At 41.1% G+C, this 23,864-nt stretch overlaps 3 protein-coding genes across 3 annotated transcripts; 1 reads left to right on the top strand and 2 right to left on the bottom strand.

Moving 5' to 3' along the window:
* Nucleotides 1-799: 799 nt before the first annotated feature.
* Nucleotides 800-2,335, bottom strand: LOC134674444 (lipase 3-like). Its single transcript, XM_063532518.1, has one exon. The coding sequence runs from the start codon at nt 2,307-2,309 to the stop codon at nt 879-881; it is 1,431 nt and encodes a 476-aa protein (XP_063388588.1). The 5' UTR covers nt 2,310-2,335; the 3' UTR covers nt 800-878.
* A 1,626-nt stretch (nt 2,336-3,961) lies between these two features.
* LOC134674888 (luciferin 4-monooxygenase-like) lies at nt 3,962-15,521 on the bottom strand. Its single transcript, XM_063533043.1, has 11 exons — nt 15,163-15,521; nt 13,890-14,097; nt 12,673-12,865; nt 11,922-12,059; nt 9,619-9,769; nt 8,997-9,131; nt 7,819-7,950; nt 6,403-6,483; nt 5,640-5,786; nt 4,935-5,100; nt 3,962-4,134 (listed from the first exon to the last, which is right to left on the bottom strand). The coding sequence occupies exons 1-11, from the start codon at nt 15,511-15,513 to the stop codon at nt 3,962-3,964; spliced, it is 1,875 nt and encodes a 624-aa protein (XP_063389113.1). The 5' UTR covers nt 15,514-15,521.
* LOC134674751 (retinol dehydrogenase 13-like) lies at nt 10,350-11,351 on the top strand. Its single transcript, XM_063532883.1, has one exon. The coding sequence runs from the start codon at nt 10,405-10,407 to the stop codon at nt 11,347-11,349; it is 945 nt and encodes a 314-aa protein (XP_063388953.1). The 5' UTR covers nt 10,350-10,404; the 3' UTR covers nt 11,350-11,351.
* Nucleotides 15,522-23,864: the final 8,343 nt, after the last annotated feature.

A 23,864-nucleotide genomic window follows, 5' to 3' on the forward strand; every position in this document is an offset into this window, starting at 1 on the left:
ACGTGGCGTCTGAGTGACAGCTTTTGTGTTTAACACGGCGTCGAAAAGGTTAAAGCAACATATGCATTTTCCGGTTTTGTATACCGACGTATAATTATGTAGGTACTTATATAATCTCGCCATCACGGCCTTGTCACGGTCATCGAGTTTATATCTATTTATATCAAGCACGTAACAACATCAAATTAAAATAGGTAGACATTGAGTCGTTTTAAAAATTGTTTAATTTTATTAAAACTATTATTTCTAAGGCCCACTTGTACCATCCCACTAACCAGGGGTTAATATAATAAGCGGTTTAACCGTCAACCCAGTGTCAAATTGTACTGGTAACCATGGTAACTACAGGTTTAACCGGTTAACCCCGGGTTAGTGGAATGGTGCAGGTGGGCCTAAGACGTAAGTATTTTACATTTTTTACTTGACTTCTATACAAAACCGGAAGTCATACAACTATTATATAATCTGTGGTCATACATAATTGCACAATTAGGGAATTATCATAAATCTAATCCTAAATTAGCCTGGGGCATTGTTCTCTGGACACTGGCCGCGTTCCGTAACGTAATACAATTATTAAAGCTTTGTATTAATGCTGATTTTAAAATACGACCATGTAAGTAGGTATCGGTCAATAGGTACCATCATCATCATCATCATTATGCAGTCTATGACAGTCTTATATATGAATTTGACTTTTGAGTAAATCTTACAATTCTGGCTTATTTAAATTAAAGTTTAATAAAAATATAATTAAACTCAAAATCAATTAATTAACACGAATACACCTTGTTGTAACAATTTATAATGTTTTTGACTAATTTACCTACTTACTTACAGCCATGTTTTGAAAACAAGAACTCGCTACCTACTGAATCTTAATAACCAGACAATATTTTATTCAGCTTCTTATAAATTATTTTTTTTACATCCTTCGCTATAATAAAGTCCATATGATTAAAGTTTTTACTAGGCACCTTGTACGAGTCGACGACGTTTGGCAACAGCCTCTCCGTCTTGGCCACGTCGCGCGGGTGCACCAGCCAATCAGCGTCGCTGTATATCAGCGCCACTGGAGCTGTCACTTTCCCCAGATCGTATTCAGGAGGCTCACTGCTCCCATATCGCTTCATATTCTCTTCCGCTCCATAATCGAACTGCCTAAACTTTTTCGATATAATTTCTTGCGCGTAATGAACCATCTGCTTCGCTGAAGACCCCGAAGGCATGTGACTGAATATTACTGGAAGGTTCGTGACGTTCAGCTGTTCGACGTTGAACCCCGCTACGAGGAAGATAATGTTGGAACAGAAGAACTCCGCCAGCGGCCCCGTCCCGCACGCCAGCCACCGCCCGAGCCTCACCAAGTTGTTATCCGGCCCCACCTCGTGAATACCGAAAGCTCTTGACGCCGCATACAACAATCCAGATGTAGGCGCTAACAGCCGTATGAACGGAGACCTCATGTGAGAATTAAAAGCGACTGGCGACATCGCCACTGCCAAGGCTATTTTATCCATGTATTCTGGCCGCTCAGATCCCAACACGAAGAATGCTGTTGTTCCTTGAGAGTGTCCGATATATTTAAGCGTGTCGCGACCGGTTACATTCAGAGCGTAGTCGATCATAGCCGGAAGGTCGTAGTAACCTACTTCGTGCCAGGAGAAATCCCAAAATTTACCACGGGAAGGTTTCATTGTGATGTGTCGGCGGGAATGTTTGCAGCCACGTGAGTTAGCTAGCCATACATCATATCCATCCCTTGCTAGCAAATACGCTATTCCGCTTTCCGAGCCGGCCACTACGTAATCGTCTGCGCTACCACTCAGGCCATGCTGTACTAACACAGGCGGGCCGTCACTAGGTATCCTGAACATCTTCAAGATATACCCATCCTCAGTTACAACTTCGTGAGTCTCCACAGGAAATCCATATTTAGCAATGAGCTGGTCACATCGGAGGTCGCAATCTTCGTTATTTCGCAAGCCAAACTTGAAATCTGAGACAAAATTTTCACCCAAAGCTCCGAGGTTGTTGTCGTTGAAGGCGACCGGGAGGCCGTTGATACCGCTGCCGCCGCCGCTGATGGACCGCGCTATAGAAATCGGCACATCGGTGAACAAATTTACGAAATCGACTAAGCCAGTGGCTCGGTTTGGAGCCGGATATGAGCGAGCACTTGCAACGGCAGTTGCATTCGGAACGGCGCGGGCCACTCGTGGATGCACCAGCTCCGAACTCCGTGTATAGCCAGATTGACTGGAGCTGAACGCGAACATCAATAGAAGTGAAAATATTATAGCGGCCATACTGGCAACAGCGAACGCTTCGCGGCTAAGGTTAAAATTAGACTGATCGCGGACTTGTACACACCGAAATTATTCTATTTTAATAATGCATATATTAAAAAGCCGGCTGACTTTAACTTAGAGGACATCTAACATCAACCTCAAACGGTGATTATAACTCTACTCTACATAGGGTTACCAGATGACAGGAATTTTCCTGACATGTCTGGAATTTTGGCCTTTTGTCAGGAATGGGGACGGAACACGAAAATGTTAAGATTTTTTTGAATTGCTACACTTTTTTATAAATTACCTTTTTATTTACTAAAATTCATCCAAAAACATTGTAAAAAAATAATAAATGAGATCCACTCAACTTATCAATAACTTCGTAATTATTAATTAACAAATCTTTACTCAAACATACATACTTTTAGGGCCGGCTATCGGCTTAATCGGGTGGCCATCCCCCCACGTCGTCGTTGTCAAAAATATAAATGTCAGGCAAAATATTCGGAAATCAGGAATTTTGTCAGGAAATTCTAAATTTGTATCTGGTAACCCTAACTCTACATTACCTTCCTTGACTATTTGACTTAGGTATAGTATACCTACTTTATACGGCAGTTAGTGATCCCATTGCCCTTCTATAATTGGCCTGCAATGTGCCGAGGTACCTAATGCTTACTTTGCTTACTCCTCACGTTCCTCCTCATGTGATTTACGTCATGGTATGAGCCCGTTAAACTAGTTGGTTAACTTTTTTATTTGTTTAAAATTGGTCGCTCTGACGTCACTGCGAGTTGAGCTTAATATGTTCATTGTTGGTTTCTTCCTTAAGCATGTAACTGTGTCTGGAATAATACAGGTTGGCCAAAAAATAAGTGCATTCCCGTTGCCAGGGAGGTTTTGGGATTATACTGAGTAACTTTTACTATGGGACCAACCCCATAAATCGCGAAAATAAAAATACCCTCCCATAGGAAATGGATTAATGCCAGTCAAAATGTAAGAAACAGCCAATTTTTTTTCGAGATTTTTAGGTTGGTCCCATAGTAAAAGTTGCTCAGTATAATCCCAAAACCTCCCAGGCAACGGGAAAATGCACTTATTTTTTGGCCACCCTGTGTTCATTATAATGTTACAGCCGGGTTGGAGATGGCCGATGGAGGCGATGGAGTCTCTGGTGGTGTGGTAATGGTCATAGGATATGTCCTATGACCATTAGAAGAAAGAATAGGATATGTCCTATTCTTAAATCAGGCCTAAAAACAGGGATCCCGGCAGGCTTCAGAAACAATCTAGGTAGTCGATACTCAGCGGGACTGGGGGCCTAGCTACGATGCCAAAAATAAAGATGTGAACATTTCACAGATGATGTATTTATGTTGCCGCTATAACAACAAATACTAAAAACAGAATATAATAAATATTTAAATCGGGCTCCCAACTCCCAACAAACTTGAAACGGGCAACAAACGTGATTTTTTTTGCCGTTTTTTTTGCATAATGGTACGGAACCCTTCGTACGCGAGTCCAACTCGTACTAGCCGGTTTTTTTATTGAGATTTACTTACACAAAAATTTAGATAATCTTATTTAACATTAAGACATTATGTAGTAGTCTGTAATTTTTATTTCCAAATATATAGCATTTAGGCCATGCCAAAAAATTAGTTTTTCATTTGATGATTCGACGCACGTGGAGCATCACAGATAAATTCACTTTGAACTCGTATGACCATGTCGCAAACTTTTGGTCGGATTATTTTGCCGGAGACTGTTCTAGGGAAGCTGTCCACGAAGATGACTCCACCGTGTAGATGTTTGTTGACGGAGAGATTAGCTGGAAAAGAAAAATATAGATAGGTATTTAATTTTACTTGAGTTCTTCGGAGACATAGCCAGGAAGACTGGAGACAACCTGGAAAAGCTAATGGTCACAGGTTCGGTGGAAGGAAAGAGAAGGGGCCGCAGTCCAACGCGATGGTCCGACCAGGTTAGCAAATCGCTATCCATGAAGATCCATGATGCCTTAGAAGTCGCAAGGGATCGGATAGGCTGGAAATCTGCAATCCAGAATCATGTGCTCCACTAGGAGGTCACGACCCTCAGCACTGAGGAGAACGAAGCAAGGAGGTGGATTTAATTTTAAAGTCAATCCATCTGCACCGACTTTATTACATAAAAGCTACTTAAAAGTAACGGGCATCGGAGCGATTTTTATAGAAATATAGATCAAATTCACCAAACGAGCATTTTTGTCTAACTTGCATGGAAATTTCCGATTATCATATGAACAGCAGAATGACATGTTTAAAGATATGCTTGCAAGTGTGCTTATGAGTGATTTAATTACATTGACATAGATATCTAGTGACTGGCTTTACGGGCAATGATAATGAGGCATGACAGGGGCCAGTACAGCGATGTGGCACCGTTACAGCGCGATTGGTTGATGAGTTCGCATCACGACCGCGATTGTGGTTGATGATCGAGTTTGCATCACGCGCGCTGTTGGTCGCAACTAGTTGCGTTAGACTGCACGATTGGCTGGAATTCGTGAGTAACACCGCTGAAATAGTACCATTTTAGTGCCCGTAACGCCCGTCCTTAGATATTATACGTCAATACTTAGTTACTAACTGGCAACGAGGTCCTTGATCTGTTGCTCGGTGACGGCGGCGCCGACTCGGCGCTGCACGACGGCGACGGCGCGTTTACCGTCGTCGGCGTGCGGCAAGCCGACCACGCACGCCTCCACCACGTCGGGGTGCGTTTTGATCACTGTTTCCACCTCCATGGGCATCACCTGAAGAATATGCTAATTTGAGATGCATACCTCACTAGCTACTTGGTGTTGTGCATTTTTTTTAAATATTGCAACGCCGCTACGGCTACAGGCATTATTAAAGGGTCCGCAACGCGCACGTAACGCCCCTGGAATCGCAAGCATCCGCCTATGGGTGATCATTTACCACCAGGCGGGCCGTATTCTCCTGGGATTGCGTAAATTCGGATTACACGTTACACGCATAGGCAGGCGTGGCTCACTCCGCGATTTCGTCGCTTTGCTACAGGTAGCTAAAAGTACAACCGTTCCACCCCAATTTTGGGGAAAGCCATAAGCCGCGCGTGGCGCTGTCGCCACCTAGCGTCCATATCTATGCTGATCGTAACAGACGCATTTTGTTAGAGAGTGAGTCTTCTACTGTACCTAGTACTATTATTTATTCTGTGGCATAGGACCAAGTAATAAAACCATTTCCAGCTTGCTGGGTAAGTATTAATTCTTCGACAAAATCTAATATGATTAGCCTATTAATAGGTTAAGGAATTTATAATACTTACAAAGTAACGTCTAATTTTGAAGGCACTAGACATGCGATCCACGTAGAAGTAGTAGCCATCTTCATCTCTGTATAGTAGGTCTCCGGTCTTGTACCAGCCGTCAGGTGTGATCGCCCGAGCGGTCGCTTCAGGGTTATTGTAGTATTCCTACACGACATAAGTTGAAATTAAATGGTCTTCTTACTATAATATTCTATTCTTCTTTATACTTATTCTAAAACGAATTTAACATTGCCAGAGCACTGACCCGAGCTCAATCGAATAGTAACTTACCAAATAGTAGGTAATTATTTACAGAAAATATTTTAATTTGTTTATATTTCAGTTTACCTATATCCAAGTGTGATATTTCATAAGATTTCAAGAATAAATTATAATTATTTTGGGTGAGTTATGTTAAACTTATGGCCTTATGGCATTCAGTGGGTAGTCATTAAAAATGTGATTTATGTTTACCCGAATATTTGTTAATTAATCTGTCGGTAGTCGCAAAAATAAATGACCATTCTCTCATACGCGCCAATTCTAATGATGAAAAAGTATAAATGTAATTTACCATGGGGTGGAAGATGCATTCTCGCTCTGGCGCTAGAACCGGTAACATTAAGTAGAAAGACTGACTGCTTGTTAAGTTAAAAATGTCGAAAAGGTTGAAGTAAGAACTCAGAGTAAAATAAAGGCAATTAATTGTACGAAGGACTTTGATTCATCACACAAGTCAGTATATACAACTTTTATTCGTTAATAACAAGTAGGCACTCACAGCGAACCTCGGGCCCTTAGACCAAAGCTCCCCAATCTTGTTTGACTCCGTAATGACTTCGCCAGTTTTTGTATCCACCAACTGCAAATGAAAATGTTGACTCTGGTTTTATCATTAAGTACGTTTTACGAGTAAATAGGAAGTACCTAAATATAAATAAGAGTGATATTACACTTTTTAAACGACCTAGCCTAATAGTCGGTAGCCTTCGAAGTAGGACGTCCCGGGTGCAAGTCCTGGTCCATTTATTTTGTGTGTTTATCACAAATATTTGTTCATGAGTTGTGGATGTCTTCTATGTATATATATATATATATTTTGTATGTAACATTTGTCAATATACAATAACGACAATGTCTGATAAAGTCATAAATATTAACAAAGTGCGGCCCGCGTCCACGTCGTTAACCGCTATGTGGCCCTCGGCTACTAAAAGGTTGCCGACCGCTGGACTAGAGTAATCGCCCTATATTTAATATTTATTTAACACAAGATATCAGCAATGTAATCACAAACAATAAAATAGGTCTACTCATATACACCTTATCAACCATTTCATTGATAATAATCATTACCTATGATAAAATGTGAAAAGATTTATAATTACAATTACACTTAGTTTTTATCGTTACCTAAGCTAATTTATCTACACACATACCATAAACTGTCTATGATGCCTTCAAAATTCGTAAATAATGGCCCACATTACGATAAACTGTTTTGTTACAGCAAATTTCTTATCTGTGAAAATGTGGTAATAGCTTCATTACTATATCAAAATCGATTTGGTAATGCATTTCAAATTTCGAACATCTCTGAAAAAAAAAGCAATTTGATTTGACCCCTATTCTAATATCAGTTGAGATGACGTTTTATTCGAAATCAAATGACAATTGCATACAATATTGACAAATCTCGCATGTAAGTTGGTATCGGACGATATGGTAATCGACCCCGACTCTAGTTTGTCTCTGAATTAAAAAAAAACTACGGATGCCTGACGTGCGTGAAAAAAGTTTTCATTTGTCGCCATTTGACGTACAGTTTATCTTTTAATTAGTTTATAATTAAAAAATAATTTGTTTTGTTGTTTTTGAAGGAACTATAACAAAAGTTTCGTGTAAAATGTGCGATAAATATACTTCGGAGACGCCATCTCATATCCGCGAGTTCCGTCAGAGAGCAAAGTCGGCTGTAATATGAAGTTAGTGAATATATCATACAAAGTTTATAATATGTGTGTAGATAAAGCAGTGTATGTAACTGTACATAATTAGGCATTAAAACACTCGTGTGATACTATTATGAAACTCATTTCATTCGTTTCATAAACCCACACTCGTATTTTAATGCCTTTCATTATGTAGCAGTCACATAAACTACTATTATCTGTAAGTAAATGTTAATAAAATATACCTGAACTTGCACTAGATCAATTTCTTTCCCCACATTTCCAGCGGGACCGTTTGGGCAAGGCAGGAAAATAGGTCCCACACACTCCGTTTGTGCGAACAGGTTCCATATCTCTGCTTTCGGCCGCATTTTCGACTGAATTTTTTTTAATACTTCAAATCAAAACCAAATACAGGGTGGCTAAAAAATAACCGCATTCCTACTGCTGGTCCATTTTCTATGGGAGGATAAGGCCTTCGACAATACAATATGAACTTTGTCCATCGGCTAGCGACACCCTTGTTCTATCTATCGGGTGTGGCCTGTAACATGAGCAAATAATTAAAACATAGATTGTACTCCTCAAACGAAGACACTTTTGTTCAACAACTTTTAAAAATTATGAAGTATTATAAGTATTATGTAGTCCAATTAGTGCGGTCTCTCGTATTCCCTATATTACTGTATGGTGCTGAGACATGGACAGTGAAGGAGCGAGAGAGACAAAGAATCGACGCACTCGAAATGTGGTGTTGGAGACGAATGCTGCGAGTATCTTGGACACAACACCGTACAAACGTCTCCATACTTGAAGAACTTAAGGTGAAAGAGAGGCTCTCAGCTACGGTCAGAGCGCGTATCCTCAGATACTTCGGACATGTGACGCGACGTGGAGAGCAGGCCATGGAGAGACTTGTTGTCCAGGGACGGGTCAATGGCTGTAGGTCAAGAGGACGTTCCCCAATGCGTTGGACGGATCAGATAAAAGCCCTTACCAACACCCCACTTAACACATGTGCCAGAGAAGCATCTGCCAGGGACAACTGGCGTAGAATCGTTCGTCGTTCAACGTGACCACGACTGCTCTGTCAAGAGTAATTCGACGGAGAAGAAGAAGAGATAAGTATTATATATTATATATAGACTCCCTATTTTTCATACAAAATAAATATTATCTTCAATGGACGCCATCGCCACGCTATGTCATTGTGTTGCTTGTCAAACGAACGAAATTCGCAATACATTACGTCTTTGAATAACTTTTAAAGTAAGTATATTAAAAATCAAAGTACAAGTTATTTTCAAAAGTCGCTGAACAAATGTTGATCAGTATGACGAGTACAGCCTCCAGTTAAATTTTTTGCTCATATTACAGGCCACACCCGGTATATGATGTATGAAATGTCAAGAGATGAACTTACTCTGAGTAGTTGCAATGTCTCTGTGTTGATAGAGGAGCCAGTAAGGACAATGGTCTTGAAGCACGTCATGTCGCAGGGTTTCGGGTGCCGGGCGATGCCTGTGAATAATAGCGGGCTTCCTGTGCTTTTGGCCGGCTGAAAATATAGGAACTTAGTATTTTTACATACGAAACGGAGAGTTGTAACTTGTATACCCATTTGTCCCCACCAGGCACAGATGGGAATTGGTTTAAACATGTTTATAAGCTACGCGCGATAATAATTATACCTACTACTAAAATAAGAAAGTACCTACCTAAGTATGTATGTAAGTATGTAATTTGGAGTTTTAATTATTTTTGCAGCTTAAACATAGGTAGTTTCTACTAAATGCTGTTATCAATAACTTAATACGAACAATAAGTATATGTAATTTTCAATTCAAAATAACACAAACACATATTATGGCAGTTGGTATTTTTTTAATTTGGCACCTAAGTTAATTTAATTTATTTATTTAGTAATTTAAATCAGGCAACAAGGCCCATATTACTAATACCTTACATACTAACATACATATGTATTTTATAAACTTAAAACTACTTATCAATGACGTGGACGCGCTTTTTAACAAAAGTCTTACCCGATATTTGTTAATGATGTCAATAGCGTGCTCGATGGTGTGGGGCGCCGATGACTGCACCTTGATGTGGTTGGCGGTGATCATGGCCAGCGACGCCATGTACGAGGATATCCACTGCACGCTCGACAAGTTTAAAGCTGGTTGAACTTCTCTAGAAGATAAAAACAACTTTTTAGACAAAGCAGCATGGGTCAACGGGCACAGTCAGCATCAGAAGTAGCGTATCAGACTGCGTCAAAAGTATCTTCCATTCCCTGATAGTACTTTTAAACGCGAACTATTGAAATGTATCTATATTAGGTAATTTTGGAAAAGTATTCAAGGGTGGCAGATATATACTCTTGAGCGCGAACTGTCGAGATGTATCTCTACCGCTAACGTTGCATCTCATCTAGTAGGTAAAATAGTTCCTTTGCTTTCTCCGAGTACCTATCCATGATCCTCACCTTATCAAAATGGAAACAACTGTGAAGTATAATCATTTAATCAAAAGAAAAACTCTTTATTTTCTGTCTTGTCTTATATTGATAAGTATACTCACATAAAAAAGATACCAAACGATTGAAGCCTTCCTTTTTCGAGTCGGTTAATAATGGAGGTCCCACATAGGTACTCGTACAGTTAGTACCTCATTAATGGTATTCTCATTAGACTAATTAAGACTATGTCGGCGACTTACTAGTAATAGATATTAAAGTGGTTAGGAGGGGGAAATGACGAGCCATTTAATTCCGGTTCCACAGCGCCACACATTAGTGTTGCTAAGCAGTTTTCAAACACTATACAATGTTTTTAATAACGATAGTCATCATATTTGTTATATGGGTGTACTGTAGATTAAGTTGTGGAATATGCAAGAACAGCAGACATTTGGTTGGAAAAACGATTATTGTGACTGGAGGCAATGCTGGCATCGGATACGAGACTGCAAAGGATTTGGCGGAGAGGGGGGCGAAGGTGATCCTGGCTTGCAGGAGCGAAGTGCGCGGTATTGCTGCCAGGGACCGGATTGTCGCTGCTACTGACAACCCAAACGTACACTACCGACACCTCGACCTCGCGTCCTTAAACTCGGTCAGACACTTCGCAGACGCCATCATCAAAACCGAAAAACGCCTCGACGTCCTCATAAGCAATGCGGGTTCTTACGCAGCTGATTTCCAACGCACTGAAGACGGACTGCTCCTTAAAATGCAGATCAATTATTTTGGACCTTTTCTACTGACCAATTTACTGCTTCCGCTATTAAAAACTTCAGCTCCTAGTCGCATTATAAACGTATCTTCTCTCGCACACGTTGGAGGCGTTATGGACTTCGATAATCTCAATGGAGAAAAGGAAACCGAAAAGACTTACAACGAACTGAAAGTCTACTGCATTTCAAAGCTGTGCAACATATTAACGATAGTAGAATTAGAACGGCGGTTAAAAGGAACGGGTGTTACAGTTAACAGTCTACATCCTGGAATTGTCGCAACGGGGTTTGGAAGTGAGAACTGGCTGGCATCAAACTTCCTATTTTACCTAAAGGCGTTTTGGAAGAGTCCGTGGGAAGGAGCGCAGACGACGATCTACCTTGCTGTGGCCCCGGAGCTGGCAACTACTAGTGGACGATATTTCGAAGACTGTGCAGAAGTGTCACCCAGCAAGCAAGCGCAAGATGTTAATTTGGCCCGAAGACTTTGGGAAGAATCGGAGAGATTAGTAGAATTAAAAGCTACTGCCGCGTGAGTCAATAAAAAAGATGTATTTTTTTCTGTCCAAAGGGTCATCATCATCATCTCAGCCTATAGATGTCCCACTGCTGGGCACAGGCCTCCTCTCATGTGCGAGAGGGCTTGGGCTATAGTCCCCACGCTAGCCCAATGCGGATTGGGGACTTCACATACACCTTTGAATTTCTTCGCAGATGTATGCAGGTTTCCTCACGATGTTTTCCGTCACCGTCCAAAGGGTATAAAGTATAAAGATGTTTTCCTGGTTTGTGTAAGTAAGGAAGAAAGAGATAGAAAGAGTCCATGGATACTAAGCTACAATTATTTAGGGCTTTAAGCTTGGCAAAGAATCCTCGTCTTTATAAGCAGGGTCACTATACCGACTAGGCCAGACCGGTCTTCAAATTAATACGAGCATCGATACACTTATGGCGTTACTTATTCATAAACGCGTTACTGGCCTGAATTAGATCATATGAATCGTCGTCTTTATCTGTCATTTTGACTTATGTATTTATAAGAGAGGGATAAAACATAATTTAACTAAAGGCCCGTAAAGTTTTATGATTAAAGGGGTTTGTGACTCACTTTTCTTTGAGTAACACGTATAGTTGAAGTATCTTGATGATGGTGGGGTGGTGGAAGGCTGCGACCTTGGGTAGCCCCGTGGTGCCGCTCGTGCTCACGAGCCACGCAAACACTTTGTTTGTATCGAAGGTCGCCACTCTAAAACATAAAAATATTTTTTTACAAAAAAATATTTTTGGTACAAGCTTTTATCCCTGACTATACTTTTCTTTCCACAGGCAACTAATACGCATCGAGACAATTCTAAAAACCCCATTACACAATTCCCATCTGATACCGAAATAATAGTTATGGCAGCAGTTAGAAATTTACGTAGACACAGAAAAGAAAAGTCTGCCAGTATTTTTTCTTGCCGGACGTGCTTGGCAGACGCCCTCAAAGGTGACCATCGGGACCCCTAAATTAAATAATCAGCTCCCCTTTTCGCACCGGAAGTGGTCTTCTTTTTTGTACTTTCGGCAAGTTCCGCTGTGGCAGACTAGGTATCAAATTCGGACTTAGCATCACACTTTTAAGTATGGGAAACCAACGTGCATTTTCATCGCTGTATCAAGCTGGTTCAAAATTTTGCAGTCCGCTCTTTTACCATTGTAATTTGTGACTTTCCACTGCAAAAGTTACCTTATGGCGGCTGGCGCTTACGTCGCATAGCGCCGCAATAATATTGGAGCGGCGTTAATATTAGCGTAAGCGCCAACCGCCATAAGGTACCTTTATCCGTGGGACGTCACATTTAATGTACTTATCTTACTTGAACGCATGTTCCGGCGTGTGATCATCATACATTTTTAAGAACTTAGCTAGCGAGTGTTCCCCATCCCCAAAGGTCACTAATTTCGTGTCCAGCTCGAGGTCTGTCACGGCTCGCTTCATATCGTCGAAGTTATCCACCTCACAGAATACAATTTTCGGTTTGGTCGTCTCGAAATGAAATTTAATTTCATCTGTAAAATAAAAACGAAATTGGAAATTAATTCATCATCATCATCTCAACCATTAAGACGTCCACTGCTGAACATAGGCCTCCCCCTTATGGCGGATGAATGCCATAATCGCCACGCTTGGCAGGCGAGTTGGCTATCGCAGTCGAGTACACCGAATTTGAGGGACGCTGCTGCCCGTCCACCGGTGGTCTTGGACATACCCGGGTCCGGAATTGGAAATTAAACATGAAAAAACATTTTTAGTAGCGTAGCCCTAGTGCGGTAATTAGCACAATACGGGCCTATGTCGAAAGTAAAGGGCCAAATCTAAGGGCCATATGCACTGTAAAACACTGTAAAACAATACACGTACGAAAAGGTAATTCGCAACTCGTGTCGATTTAAAACACTCCCTTCGGGCGTGTTTGAATTTATTATCGCCACTCGCTGCGAATTTCCTACAATTCGCACTTGTATTGTATCGCAATGTACTAATTATACAATTATCAATGACATTTTCGTTACCTAAATATTTCGTGTTAATACAGGACTGTTTCTAAAAGTGTTGGTATTTTATATAATTAACGTGACCTAATATTTATTTATTTAACCTTTATTGCACAAAAGAAAACCTTACAGTACAAAAGGCGGACTTAATGCCATGAGGCATTCTCTACCAGTCAACCTTTAGGCAAAACAGATATAGATAGAGAGAGATATTAGGTATTAAAAAATCGTATTGTAGCTGTTTAGCTGTTTGATAATACGCTTTTTCGATTTTCAATCGTAGGTCGGGAATTTTTTAACCTCCTAAGGCCCAAGGTCCTACCTATACATACATATATTACTTATTCAGTTCGATGAAATTTAAATCATATTCAATTGGAATAGAGTCGCATTTGTTTTGGTTCGTTCACTTTTCAAACAAAACCAAAATCAACTCTATTCCCCGCACTATATATATGTATCTAGGATCAAATTTCTGGGTTTTTCATTTGTATGGCCATGGCCGCGCCTTAGGAGGGTAAAACAGTAAGTACCTTACCATATTTATAAACGGGGTCGATTCCAGCCAAGGGCAGCCCATTCATATAAGCAGCGTAGAAAGGAATGTGGACGTCCAGGTGGTTCCGTCCGGAGACCACGGCCACGTCGCCAGGCCGCAGCCCCGCGTTCCGGAGACTTATGGCGAGCCGTATGGAACGGGACTTTACTGACGATTTCGTCTCGGATTCCCCCGTTGCTGCATCGATCTAAGATTTTTATAGTTCGCTTTTTTAGAAATCATCATTTATTTACAAGATATGTACAGTGGTATTACCAATAGAAATTAATAACTAGCTTAAATCTAAAGTAGGCCGTTGAGGCATTGAACCAAGGGTGCTGGCGGCATTTCCTATCGCAATGCTGATACGTTGTGCGAGGTAGCCGCCAGCTCTTCGGTCACCAGTTACGTCAACCAGACAACTTATGCGCGCCAGCCAGGTGGTTCCGACCGGAGACAACGGCCACGTCGCCAGGCCGCAGCCCCGCGTTCGGAGACATAGCTCCTCTACATGATGGGCCAACGCCGGCCACTCCAAGGGACGCAGCCATACGGTAGAATGAGATAGCAATATCACTTGCTCCCTCTAACGTATGAATGCGTCCCTTGGAGTAGCCGGCGTTGGCCCATCGTGTAGAGGAGCCATATGGAACGGGACTTTACTGACGACTTCGTCTCGGATCCACCTGTTGCTGCATCGATCTAAGGTGTTTAGATTAGAAAAGTTTTAATTTAAAAAATCGGCCAAGTGCGAGTCAGACTCGCTCGCCGAGGATTCCGTAAAAAAATTTTTTTACTCATTTATAGTATTCAGGTTTTCCCTGTATTTGTAGTAGGTATAAGACGATTGATATTACTTGCCTTTCATAATTCTAGGTCAACGGGAAGTACCCTCTACTCCTTTAACCACCACCACTGCTCTAAATCAGCCATTCTCAAAGTCTGTTCCGCGGAACCCTAGGGTTCCGTAAAGCCTCTGTTGGGGTTCCGCGAAAATAATTGTAATAATAAGAAAAAAACCAGCACTTCTATAGGTATATCTGGTCCACAGTGACGAACGAAATTTTTTTATTTGGGGTTCCGTCAAATATTTCGCTTGCCGAAAGGGTTCCGTCACCAAAAAAGTTTGAGAACCGCTGCTCTAAATTTATATATCCTAACAAACAGACAGACGGACGGACGAACGGCCCGGTCTAGCGTGAGTCATCCTTTAGAGTTTAGGCCAACAATCGTCTCATTAAGGTATGAGACGATTGGTAAGAAGTGAACTGACCTGCCACACACAGTCTTCAGGAAACTTGTTCATGTAGTCCATAAAGAAGTGTCCAAGATGATAGCCACCATCCCTCCCGTCGCCGTTAACCGCGTTCCCTGTGTGATGATAGCCACCATCCCTCCCGTCGCCGTTAACCGAGTTCCCTTTGAGATGATAGCCACCATGGCTCCCGTCGCCGTTACCCGTGTTCCCTGTGAGATGATAGCCACCATGGCTCCCGTCGCCGTTACCCGTGTTCCCTGTGAGATAATAGCCACCATCCCTCCCGTCGCCGTTAACCGTGTTCCCTGTGAGATGATAGCCACCATCCCTCCCGGCGCCATTAACCGTGTTCCCTTTGAGATGCATATTGCACACCAGACGTTAAGAAAACACTAAAGTGAAAATAGATAAATTGATGACCATTATAGCTTTTATTGGTGCATAAAATCAGCGTGGTACAAATTAAAAGTTGAAGCGACTTATGTTGTTAGAGTGTTTATGACGTTGCACCGATTTTAGTTAAAATAAGAGCGTATAACTACGTTTGTAGTTAAAATGAGAGCGTAACCGAGCCTGCCGGGGACTCTTAGGGCCAGTTGCACCAACCACAGTTAACAGACTGTTCAACGTCACGCAGCAGAGTTCTATGAAACTTTCCATTCAATAAAATTTTGCGAACGCTTTTACGGTGAGATACGGTTTGGTGCAACCGACCCTTAACGGCCACCGATATGACATAGACCTTCTAAACGAAATAGAGCAAAAACAAGTTTTGTTTATGGAATTTAAGTTTTTCATTCGCTGTATTTTTTTAAGTATGGTATTTGAAGCTACATAAACTAATTACAGAACTAACTACATAGCTATACCCATAGATATGCTATTATAAGTACTAAACTTTTTTTTATACAATTTTTTAAATGTTTGACGATCCTTTGGTGAAATTCTTAGCGTTAAATTTGATATGTATATATAATAATCCAATGTTATTATGGAATAATATTTAACATCAATAAATTGCTCTGATAATTAGATTAAGATTAATTACAATTCATAAGAGCTTGTTGCTAGGCCTACATGAATAAAGTATATTTTGATTTGATTTGATAAAGTTTCAGAGCAATCTTAACTAATGAGAGCGTAACGACCGAGCTTGCCGGAGACTCTTAACCGCCACCGCTGATGCCATGGACCTTCTAAACTTCATTCGATTGATCGATAGACGTCACCCCTTGTTAAGGAAAGGAAATCTTTAGCAATGCTCTTCAAAGATAACATCTAGAAAAGATAATTGACACGCAACATGTAAATGATTTAGTCCTCATATTCATGATTCATTAGGCCTTAGATAATAGTTATTTGTTTTACAAGGGGGCAAAGTTGTTGTTTAACCGCTCGTGCTAATATTGATACCCGAGTAAGCGAAAGATTCCAAAATTGAACCACGAGCGTAGCGAGTGGTTCGAAAAATGGAATCTTGAGCGTTGCGAGGGTTTCAAAGCACGAGGGTTAAACAAAATTTGCCCCCGAGTGAAACACAAAATTTTTCACCACACCAACCCGAAGCAAACATTAAATGTAAAATATCAAACATAATCAAATCCAAATGAATGTTATTAAATATTTACCATCCAAAATCATCATTTAAAAGTCAATTCTACCAGCAAACATAAGAAAACAACTCAAAATTTGCATTTGATTACTTTGCCTCACATGTGGATAAAATGCAACTTTGCTATTCGTTTTCGAAGTGCAAAGTAAGCCTTTCCGAGCTGGTGTGGTGAAAATTTATAAATAGACTCGAAGTGAAAATTACTCAACATCGCATTGTAAAATTACGTTTAGTTACATGAGATAATTTTAAGTGTCTACGGAACCCTCGGTGAGCGAGTTAAACGAAGTCGCACTTGCCCGGTTTTTAAGGCAGAATCCTTTGACACGGCTCCTGGCCTTTTTAAAGATATAATTATCTAGATTTAAACGTTTAACATAGTTAAGGTAGGTATTAAATACTGGCATAAGGCATAATAAAAAAAGTTGTACCTTACTTAGCATTAAACATTTTTTTAACCTCTAGCCGCCCAGAGACCTATAAAAAGGTCTCCTGTTCCAGTCCAATTTGAACTTTGTGTTGACAATATAAAATTTTATTTTGCTTGGTAAGGTTTGACGTATGGGCGGCTAGAGGTTAAATCGATAGGATGTAGCATGGTAGCGCCTGCGGATGTAATAGCAATGTGAAATTTAACACTTGTGGTGTAAAACTTGGAAACTACAAATAAAAAGACAATTTATAATTGAATATTAAAGTACATTTATAGTTCGTTTTTTTTAGCATTAGAAAGAATTCCACAGAAGTAAGCGTACAGTTTTTATCAGGCTCTTTAATTGTTAATAATTATTGAATTATCTAATGTAGCACGGTTAGTACATATAATTTACTTCAAATTATTACCGCTAAAAGTGCCGGATTTGGAACCACAAGCTTACTTCTGCGAAGTTCTTTCTAATGCTAAAAAAAACGAACTATAGAGGTTCTTGATAATCTCGGGATCATTGCATAATATACTAAGATACACCTGCCACCCTGACTGTCGAATGACGGGTGTACCTTTAATTTGGTAATAACTTTAAGTACGGGAAAGTACAATAGGAGCTACTAAATAGTACAAATTATGTACACATTTTCGGTAAACTCCTTTTTTATTTACATTAATTTAGGTACACCCGCTATCCTGACTCTATCTTTATACAGTTATTTTTCCTGAATCTTCTCTAGGACTCTATTAGGCGATCGTAGCCTTAAGCATTTTTAGGGTTCCGTACCCAAAGGGTAAAACGGGACCCTATTACTAAGACTTCGCTGTCCGTCCGTCCGTCCGTCCGTCTGTCACCAGGCTGTATCTCACGAACCGTGATAGCTAGACAGTTGAAATTTTCACAGATGATGTATTTCTGTTGCCGCTATAACAACAAATACTAAAAACAGAATAAAATAAAGATTTAAATGGGGCTCCCATACAACAAACGTGATTTTTGACCAAAGTTAAGCAACGTCGGGAGGGGTCAGTACTTGGATGGGTGACCGTTTTTTTTTTTTGCTTTTTTTTTGTTTTTTTTTTTGCTTTATGGTACGGAACCCTTCGTGCGCGAGTCAGACTCGCACTTGATCGGTTTTTTTTTCTTAGCCCGTTATAGTGTTCCACTGCTGGACAAAGGCCTCTCCCCTTGATGTCTTCTCCCGTTGTTGTGTTTTTTCCGGCCTGTTAGGTAGGGGAGACCGAGGTGAGTTGTGACAGAGGAGAGTTGTGACATTGTCGATTTTTTGGAATCTAATAACTGTTAGTGAGCTTGCAACAGTGTGCGTTTGTTAGCTCGCAACTTGAACTAACAAACGCGCGCTATTGCGACCTAGTTTTTAGTTTATAGATTAGGTTAGGTTTGTGTGGAAAACTCTCCTCTGGCACAACTCACCTCGGTCTCCCCTACTGATGAAGGTGTCTAAGTCGTCCCGCCATCTCCGTCTGGGCCTGCCACGTCCGCGCTTATTTTGCTGCATCCACTTGATGGCTATACCACACTCCCCGGGTCTCTATTGTTTCCCATAACGTTTTAAGTCATAATGTATTGTTTGTCTGAATTTTCGTTAGTCATAATTTGCTTTTTCTCAGAATCGCCTAACTTTTCAGCATTGCCATAAAACAAACCTAACCTATCTATAGGATAACCTTGCGAAAATCCTGAAAATATAGTTGTTCAAGCAAATCTTGTCAGTAGAAAAAGGCGCGAAATTCAAATTTTCTATGGGACGACAACCCTTCGCGCCTATATTTTTTAAATTTGCCGCCTTTTTCTACTGACAAGAGTTGCTTGACCAACTATATAACGGTTTCAGAATTATGACTAATGATAATCTGCCAACCATTGCATTATGAGTATTACTTATGACTTATTTTATCAATAATTATGTCAAACAAAGGGATCCGGTCTAGGGTGTTCCGCGCCATCTCCGTTTGTGGGCCTGCCACGTCCGCGCTTATTTTGTGGCATCCACTTGATGGCTATACTAGCCCGCCCATCCAATAATATTATGTCAAAATTATGAAGCAGGCATGATTTGAAAGTGGAGAGTTTTGTTATCAATGACTACCTAGTAGATATGCAACGGATACTTGTTTGGCAGGATACCTGATACCGGATATTCGGCCTGACCATCGGCCGAATATCCGGTACCCGGCCGCCGAATATTCGGCCAGCGGAACTATACCTACATTACGGTTTGCCAGGTGCGCATTCTGCAGGTTTGACCTGTTTTCTAGTGAACGTTCGCGCGGACTCATTTCTAGGTTCGAAGTGAGTGCGCATGCAAGTCAGTGGAATGATTAAATTGTAGTGATGTACCGACTATTGATTTGGCCGACTAGCCGACTAATCGGCGCTCGAATGGCCGATTAGTCGGCCGACTAGTCGGCTAGTCGGCCAGATTATTAGTTTCGTATATGTTTAGGTGAAAAACAATAGTTTTGCTTTTTGGTTGCGTAATTCATATATTAGCTTGGCTAAAAGGTGTTCTCTACTGGTTCAAAGACCTATTACAGGAATCCTCGTTCAATTTCTGTCTTTCTTTTATTTTGCGATCCTGAGCAGATCGTCAGTAGGTACAACTTGTAGGAGGTATTTCCAAGGCTCTATTTCTCGTACGTAGTCGCCAGTTAAGAACCTATCCCCTGTGGTCAGCGTTTTTACGAGCAACGTGCCCTGTTTATAAGTCTCTAAAATTTGCAATAACATTAATAAAAACTGAATTATAATAAAATCCTTTAAGTATAGAACTTGGCCATGAAATTACACGAGAATCAGTTGAGATCGACCTGTAGAAGAAAACACCAGCCACCACCATACGATAACGATCAAACGGTCAATTATATGAACAAAAGTTTTCACACCCTGAATAGGTATTTTGGTAAAATAGACATAATATGCTAAATATTGACTGTTGGTTTCATTTTCTCTGTTTTTCTTTCACTAATAAAGTGCCGACTAATCGGCCATTTTTGCCGACTAGTCGCCGACTAATCGCCGACTACAAATGTGGCCGGATAGTCGGCTTTCCCGACTAGTCGGTTCATCCCTATTAAATTGTTTTAAAGTAATAAACAAGTACGATTAAGACCGTGTCTGTTTTTTTAATTCAATTTGTTTACTCCGAAATCAAGCAATGTTACTATCCGGTATCCGGCCGGATAGTAAAATAATGGCCGGATAGGCCGGATACCGGATAGTAACCGGATAGTAACCGGATATCCGGTGCATCTACTACCTAGTACCTATCCATTCCAGTCTCTAATCACGCTACTCGCGCGCTCTCATCGCGGTAGCTGTTGAAGTAGCGAGTGGTTATCGAACGATTTCGCAAAGCCATACCGGTGAATCCCAGATAGGTGAGTCACGCTCACTCTACATTAGAAATAAGAAAGACAGAAAATACATTTATTTAACGCCACAACATATTACATATAGAAAAGGAGACATACAGACATAAAAAAAACGTTGGAAGCTAAAATAGGACCCCATGCACTCAGCATAAAGCCGCTGCAATCCGTGGCGCTGGTTTTCAGTGGGGACCTTACTTAAAACTATGACACGACAACACATACGCCAGCGACACACAAAAAAAACAGACATAAATAATTTTTAAGAAAAAAAAACCGACTTCTATGGGGCCCGGTGAAAGAGTATGGTAGATGGTGCACTATGTAGAAAAGGAGGTAAAAACAGTACTTTCTAGTAGCATTTCGTGTCCGTAAGGGTCGTAGTTCTAGCCTAACCTAACCCACTTCTCTGATAGCAGTTCGGTTCTGTGAGGATCCCAGTTCGAGCCTAATCAAACCCATTTTTCTAGTAGCATTTCGTTTCTGTAAGGCTCGCAGTTCTAACCAAACCTAACCCACTTTTGTTCGGTTCTGTGAGGATCGCAGTTCAAACCTAACCTAACCCACTTAACGGCGCATGCGGTGCGGTGTACGGGGGTTTGAGAGGGAGGGGTTTGGCATCATCATACTTTATACCTACATTTTATGGTAGGTAATCATAGCGGTTTATTTAGTTTAGGTATCATAGGGGTTTTCCGGGTCAAGGTCCGGGTCTCTGAGTCAGAGTCCGGGTCCGAGTCCCGGTCCAAGTCCGGGTCCGGGTCCGAGTCCGGGTCCGAGTCCGAGTCCGAGTCCGAGTCCGAGTCCGGGTCCGAGTCCGGGTCCGAACCGGATCCGGGTATGAGTCCAGGTCCCAGTCCAAGTCAAAATCGAAATTCGAAATCACCAAACATGTACTATGCGTCGTTGAAGAGTTCTGTTCTGATCATCATTAGCAGTTCCACTTCATCAAATGCGACAGTTTTTAATGTAAATGCTTGATTTTATGATGAAAATACAAAAAATTCTATACGTATGCCTTTAAGATTTGAGGAGTTCCCTCGATTCCTTATGGATCCCATCATCAGAACTCGAGCTTGACAGAAATGTGGCTTAAAAACTAAACTTGCTTAACAAACATAACGAAGAGGACAAATCGCCAAACGTAAACTATGCGTCGTTGAAGAGTTCCGTTCTGATCATCATCAGCAGTTCCACTTCATCAAATGCGACAGTTTTTAATGAAAATGCTTGATTTTCTGATGAAAATACAAAAATCTCTATACGCATGCCTTTAAAATTTGAGGAGTTCCCTCGATTTCTCATGGATCCCATCATCAGAACTCAAGCTTGATAAAATTGTGGCTTAAAAACTTAACTTGCTTAACAAACATAACGAAGAGGACAAATCGCCAAAGGTGAACTATGCGTCGTTGAAGAGTTCCGTTCTGATCATCATCAGCAGTTCCACTTCATCAAATGTCACGTTTTTGAATGTATATGCTTGATTTGTTGATAAAAACACAAAAATCACCATATGTATGCCTTTAAGATTTAAGGAGTTCCGTCGATTCCTCATGGATCCCATCATCAGAACTGGATTTTGACAAAAACGGGACCAATCTGTATGCATATACATACAATCAAAAAAATAATTTTCAAAATCGGTCCAGTAATGACGGAGATATAAAGTAACAACATAAAAAAAAAATAAAAAAAAATAAACATACAACCGAATTGATAACCTCCTCCTTTGGGATTTGGAAGTCGGTTAAAAAGAGAGACACTACAACAACAAAAGAAAAGAAAAAAACATACTAATAACATATAAAAAACCACATTGAAATTATAAAATATAAATAAAGTTAAAAAATATTAAAAATTAAAGAAAACCTGTAACCTAAAACTACCCACAAAACAAATATTCGTTATTTTAATCGAATGACATTATATTTACTTACTGCGTTTTTAGCATTACAAATTAGGTAAACAAAGAAGCAGTACTTAAACTAATTTTTAGGGTTCCGTACCTCAATAGGGAAAAACGGAACCCTTATAGGATTACTCGTGCCTCTGTATGTCCGTCCGACTATTCGACCCACCCCCTTTATCTCCGAAACTACTGGGTCTAAAATGTTATAGTGTGGACATAGTTCACTGGCAGGTGGTACTTACTTACTTCGCTGACTCAGCGACCCGAAGTGGATCTTGGCCTCCGACACTATATTTCGCCATTCGTTCCTATCCTGTGCGATCTGACGCCATTCAGCCGCTTGAATGCCACATAGGTCTTTCTGGACCTCGTCGATCCATCGGTACCTAAGCCTTCCGACCGGACGTCTCCCAGTTGGTCGCCCCAGATAAGCTCTTTTGGCCGCACGATCCTCTCCCATCCTCTCCACATGGTCGAGCCAGCGAAGTCGAGCAGCCTGGCTCTCGCCGATGATGTTGGGCTAGCCCACCAGTTCTTCCACCTCCAGGTTCCTCCTCACTCTCCAAGAGCCATCCTCACGTCTTGTAGGGCCTAGGATCTTTCTAAAGATCTTCCTCTCTGCCACCAAGAGCTTGTTGTCCTCCTTCAGGGTTAACGTCCAAGCTTCGCATCCATATACCAAGATCGGTCTTATCACGGTCTTGTAGACTCTAATCTTGGTTCTCCTGCTGATGAGCTTGATGGACGTTAATATTCTGTGAAGAGCCGCTGAGCATCTTAGGGAATTCTGGATACGGATGTCGATTTCGTTTTCTCTCTGGTTGGTGTCTGTTATTGTGCAACCGAGATACTTGAACGTTGATACGCGCTTGTAACAATTCCCGTTAACGGTTAACCCATCTCTGCGTATCCTTCTCCGTCTTCTCATGTGGAGATACTCCGTTTTCTCCAGACTGATCCTAAGCCCCACTTTCCTACCCTCCTCATCTAGAGTTTGTGCCATTCCTCGAACGTGCTCCTCCCACTCCCCCTGTAGGGCCAGGTCGTCAGCGTATCCTACTATTTTGTGTCGGCCGTTCAACTCAACTCCCCCGTCATACAATAAGACTTTCCGGATGACGTACTCAACTATCCAGTTGAACAGCAAGGGCGAACAGCACTGGCAGGTGGTGATTGTACGTAGGTATTCGACAACCAGTGATTTTACCCATATCAACGAGAGACCAACACGATACGTCAGTTATCGCTTGTCGAATAGGGGTCATCATAATGAAATTAGGTAGTGATAATGTTTTTTTTTTAATCGCATTGTCGAGTCTTGCCCCGGAGGCGGTTAATTTTTCCATATTGTAGTATCGCTCGCAGACGTATCT

This window comes from Cydia fagiglandana, chromosome 20 (assembly GCF_963556715.1).
Source record: "Cydia fagiglandana chromosome 20, ilCydFagi1.1, whole genome shotgun sequence".
NCBI classification, from domain to species: domain Eukaryota; kingdom Metazoa; phylum Arthropoda; class Insecta; order Lepidoptera; family Tortricidae; genus Cydia; species Cydia fagiglandana.

Excerpts from the sequence above, each read along its gene's own strand:
- LOC134674444 (XM_063532518.1), bottom strand. The coding sequence starts at position 2,309 with ATGGCCGCTATAATATTTTCACTTCTATTGATGTTCGCGTTCAGCTCC.
- LOC134674751 (XM_063532883.1), top strand. The coding sequence starts at position 10,405 with ATGTTTTTAATAACGATAGTCATCATATTTGTTATATGGGTGTACTGT.
- LOC134674888 (XM_063533043.1), bottom strand. The coding sequence starts at position 15,513 with ATGCATCTCAAAGGGAACACGGTTAATGGCGCCGGGAGGGATGGTGGC. Across the intron at positions 12,866-13,889 it reads CGACCCCGTTTATAAATATG|ATGAAATTAAATTTCATTTC; the intron begins GTAAGGTACTTA and ends TTTATTTTACAG. Across the intron at positions 6,484-7,818 it reads TTGATCTAGTGCAAGTTCAG|TTGGTGGATACAAAAACTGG; the intron begins GTATATTTTATT and ends TTTCATTTGCAG.